The following is a 3,469-nucleotide window of genomic DNA, read 5'->3' as shown; positions in this document are numbered from 1 at the left end:
GTCTTTTAGTCCAATGGTGATTTTTGGTCTGGAGTCTCACAGCACCTTCTTGGATTCTTTTTCTGTGCCCAGGCAGGGTTGGCTGCTCTGATCTTGTTGATTGGCAGTTTCTGCCGAGGGTTTTCGCTTCCCGATCTTCGGGTTTACGCTTCCTGTATGCCTGAGCTTGTTGGCAGAACGTGGGGAAGTGAAAAGTCCCAGACTTGGGGAAAACACCACCAGAACATCACTGTGTTACCAACATTTTTCTTCTACTGAAAAACCGAACACAGCACTGTACCAGCTTCTAGGAAAATTACTAAGAAAAATAACTGTTGTGGCCTAAAGGCTTCAGCAAGGCTAACTATTCATGCTCAGTAAAGCAAAGCAAACAGGATAATCACACCATGGTACAACCCTAAGTAACTTACTCTAATTAACACTTACTTATTTAAGCTAAACAACTAATATCTCTCAACACTTTGAATTTTCAGTGTCAAAATGAGGGGGGGGTGTCTTTAGCTCCTCGTCAGAAGGGTGTGTTTTTCAATGTTCTGAGTTGTGACTGGGTCACTAGCATGGGTAAAAGGATGTTGAGAAATAGGCTATGAAGGGGTCATCCACAGCCCTCTGTGTCTGAAACAAAGTACGTGATGGTGGAAGCATGAAAATGTATGTACACAACAGAATTTACAAATACTGTTGCTAAACTTCCTGTATTTGAAGTGCAGATCATATTTACGTCTGAACCATGAGTTCTGATGACTGTCTGACACTGGCTTATTTCAGATCTTAGCATAGTTCACAGTTTCTTACCATCTCATGCTTCTCTTGCTCTTTAGGCAAAGGGACAGTCCTCCAGCAGCAAATCTGAGAAGCAGAAAACAAGCTAAACGTTAACATCATTGGGTGAGATTTCTTTCTCTCTATTCTCTGAACCACCACAAAGACAACTCATGCTAGCGTTATTTAAGCTAGGTTTTGCTGACAGCCTTTTAACTGAACCAAACATGGTTAGAGACACTTGGAATGACCTTCACCTTCCGTGTTCCTGGGCAGAAAAGGCCTTGCTTTGTACAGTTCACACAGAATTGCTTCATGCAGCTGAATTCCTTTAGGTTCAGGTAACTAACAATTCCAAGGCATGACACACACTGCTTCCCTGGTAAGACCTTTCTACAGAGGGATGAAGACCAAGCACGTATCAACCGGTCCGTTTTATTCTTAGTGCAGAGAGCTTATGTCATTATTTGTGCACCGAGCTGATGTTGGAGCAGCGTCCAGGACACAGAGCCCCAGAGCTCAGCTGGCACGTGTGGTGGGTTTCAGTGCTCTGCTCTCCGCTGTCCTGGCAGAAGCGCAGCCTCCTTCTGTGCGTGTGCCACTGCCACCGTGCACTTCTTTGTACTTAGCTTGAGCACACTTTTAATGTAGGAGTAAGTAATTGGATCCTTCATCATCATCATCATTAGTTCATGGAGGTGTTCACGTCACTGTGGTGCTGGGTACACGTGCTTCAGGCCGCGGTGTGGGTGGGAGAGGCAAAGGCACATCCAGTGCCGGGCTCCGTACAGCCGCGCACGTCCGAGTTCCGGAGTTCGGCGGAGCTGCGGAGGAGGCTCTGCCCTGGCAGCTCCCCTGAGAGTGAGTGATGACAGGCAGTGAAATCCCATGTGAAGATTTGGCAACCGACTTCATATGGGCAAAACGGAGATGCGTCATCGCTGCGTATCTGCAGTGCGCTGCTACCCTCACTGCAGTACCACTGCAGACAGTACCTAATCTCTTGATATGTACTCATCCTGGGCCTGGGTTTCTTTCTGTCGGTAGACACTTAGGCTTCTGGCAGTTCTTCCCAGATCTATTTTGTGAATATTTTCCCCAAGTTAAAGAAGATAAGCACTCTTAATTTTTTTTTCTTTTTCTTCCCCCTCAGGATCTTGGCGTATCATGTAAAACGTCTTCTTTCTGTTGGTGGATAATTATTCCTGAAGAACAAAAAGTGCTGCAAGAACCATGTGGTTATTCTGGGTGGTTTTTGTACAGTGATACACTTGTTGGACTTTTTTAATATTTTCTTTTTTCCCAATAGTAGACTAAGGTGGTTTGGTTGGTTGTTTTCCCTTAGCCATTCATTTTATTGTACTCATATACTTTGACTTTTTTGTAATTTTCTTCAGTTTTCAGAGGGAAAGAAAGCTTTATATTTGCAAGAAATATATTTCCTAAATGAATAGCAATGCCAAAAAAAAAAAATCTGCAGACCTTTGCACATAATCTCCACATAGTGCCTGTAAATCTCAGAAGAATCTGTATATGCTAGCGTTTTTAACATTGCAGTGAATGCATTAAGTATTCTGGAATGTCATGAGCTTTAGTTATCCTCAGCCCACCTCAGCTGTGCGCTCTTCCCTCAAGCCAGTTCCTGGTAGGAAACCATAGGGAAGCTGTGGGTAGCTAAAGAATGAGAAACTGGGGATTAACTGCTTCATCAAACGCATCTAGTAATCAAACAGGTATTTTAGATGCTGCCTTAGCTGTAGTTAAAACAAAATCACACCGGATTAGGAGTTTAGGTTGGTTTGCTTTTTTTTTTTTCCCAGTCGTATCTGTACTGTTATCTCGTAATTTCAGGAGTCTCCTGGACTGAACAAAGACAAATTCTGGTGTAACAATGACAGTTACCATCACAGAAGAGGAAATAAAGAAGGCGCGTGAGCCTTTAGCAGAGATCATAGAGAAGTTCAGGTCAACAGGTGGACTTATTTAAATTAATTTTGCACTGTTTCTAGTCCTTGCTTCTGTTTCTCACACTCCAGAAGGGAGTGCAGAAAGAGGGCAGAAGTTAATGCTGCAAGGAACAATGTCACGTTCACCTGCTCTGCAAGAGAACAGGCAGCAGCAGGCGCCTCTCCTAATTCTGCTGCAGAGGGCTGTCGCGAGTGACGTGTGCCACGTGCCACCACGTGTTTTCCTCTGTCTTCATCACTTGCAGAACATCTTTTTGCACATCCTTACGCATGTACTGCTTCAGCATTAGCTCGCAGAGGAAGGTCATACAGACACTCGTACTGATCGCGAAAGCTGACTCTAGTGTAACGCTGCAGACAGAGACAGCCCGGAGATTTAAGTTGGGGATATTTAGACTTTTGACTGTACTTTGCAGTCTGTACTGAGAACCTGTGTCACACTAATAAAGTTTTTAAGAATGCATTTTGATGTTTGTAACTTTTCACTTATTACTGCTACTATCTGAATCACTGTTGAAAGACAAAAGAAACCCTAGAACCAATTAAAGAAATACTGGCATACTGAAACTGAGTATGTGTTCAAAAAAACCCTGTGAAATGCTTGTCAGTGATGCTTCATGAAGGCCTTCACAATCTGATCAAGATCCAGCTACAGTTTATTCCCCCTTTCCTTTGGTTTTCAAAGCACTATTGCTGTTAACTAGGACCAAATTTAACTTGTGGACTCCCCTTGTGTAGGG

General features: G+C 43.6%; 2 protein-coding genes across 2 annotated transcripts in view; one reads left to right on the top strand and one right to left on the bottom strand.

The window, feature by feature from the left end:
- CAST (calpastatin) overlaps positions 1–879 on the top strand; it is a 27,979-nt gene extending 27,100 nt beyond the window's left edge. The window contains exon 26 of the mRNA XM_009884325.1: positions 822–879. Within this exon, the coding sequence (XP_009882627.1) occupies positions 822–879 (58 nt within the window). The remainder of the gene's footprint in view (positions 1–821) is intronic.
- A 2,014-nt stretch (positions 880–2,893) lies between these two features.
- The window catches only part of ERAP1 (endoplasmic reticulum aminopeptidase 1), a gene marked incomplete at its 5' end in the record, with an annotated part of 18,372 nt that continues 17,796 nt past the window's right edge, over positions 2,894–3,469 (bottom strand). Inside the window, one exon of the mRNA XM_009884332.1 lies at positions 2,894–3,080. Coding sequence (XP_009882634.1) covers positions 2,894–3,080 — 187 coding nt within the window. The remainder of the gene's footprint in view (positions 3,081–3,469) is intronic.

This window comes from Charadrius vociferus, unplaced genomic scaffold (genome assembly GCF_000708025.1).
Source record: "Charadrius vociferus isolate BGI_N301 unplaced genomic scaffold, ASM70802v2 scaffold744, whole genome shotgun sequence".
In the NCBI taxonomy this organism is placed as follows: Eukaryota; Metazoa; Chordata; class Aves; order Charadriiformes; family Charadriidae; genus Charadrius; species Charadrius vociferus.
Note: the sequence above shows the minus strand (reverse complement) of the source record. Positions and strands in the feature narration are given on the sequence as shown.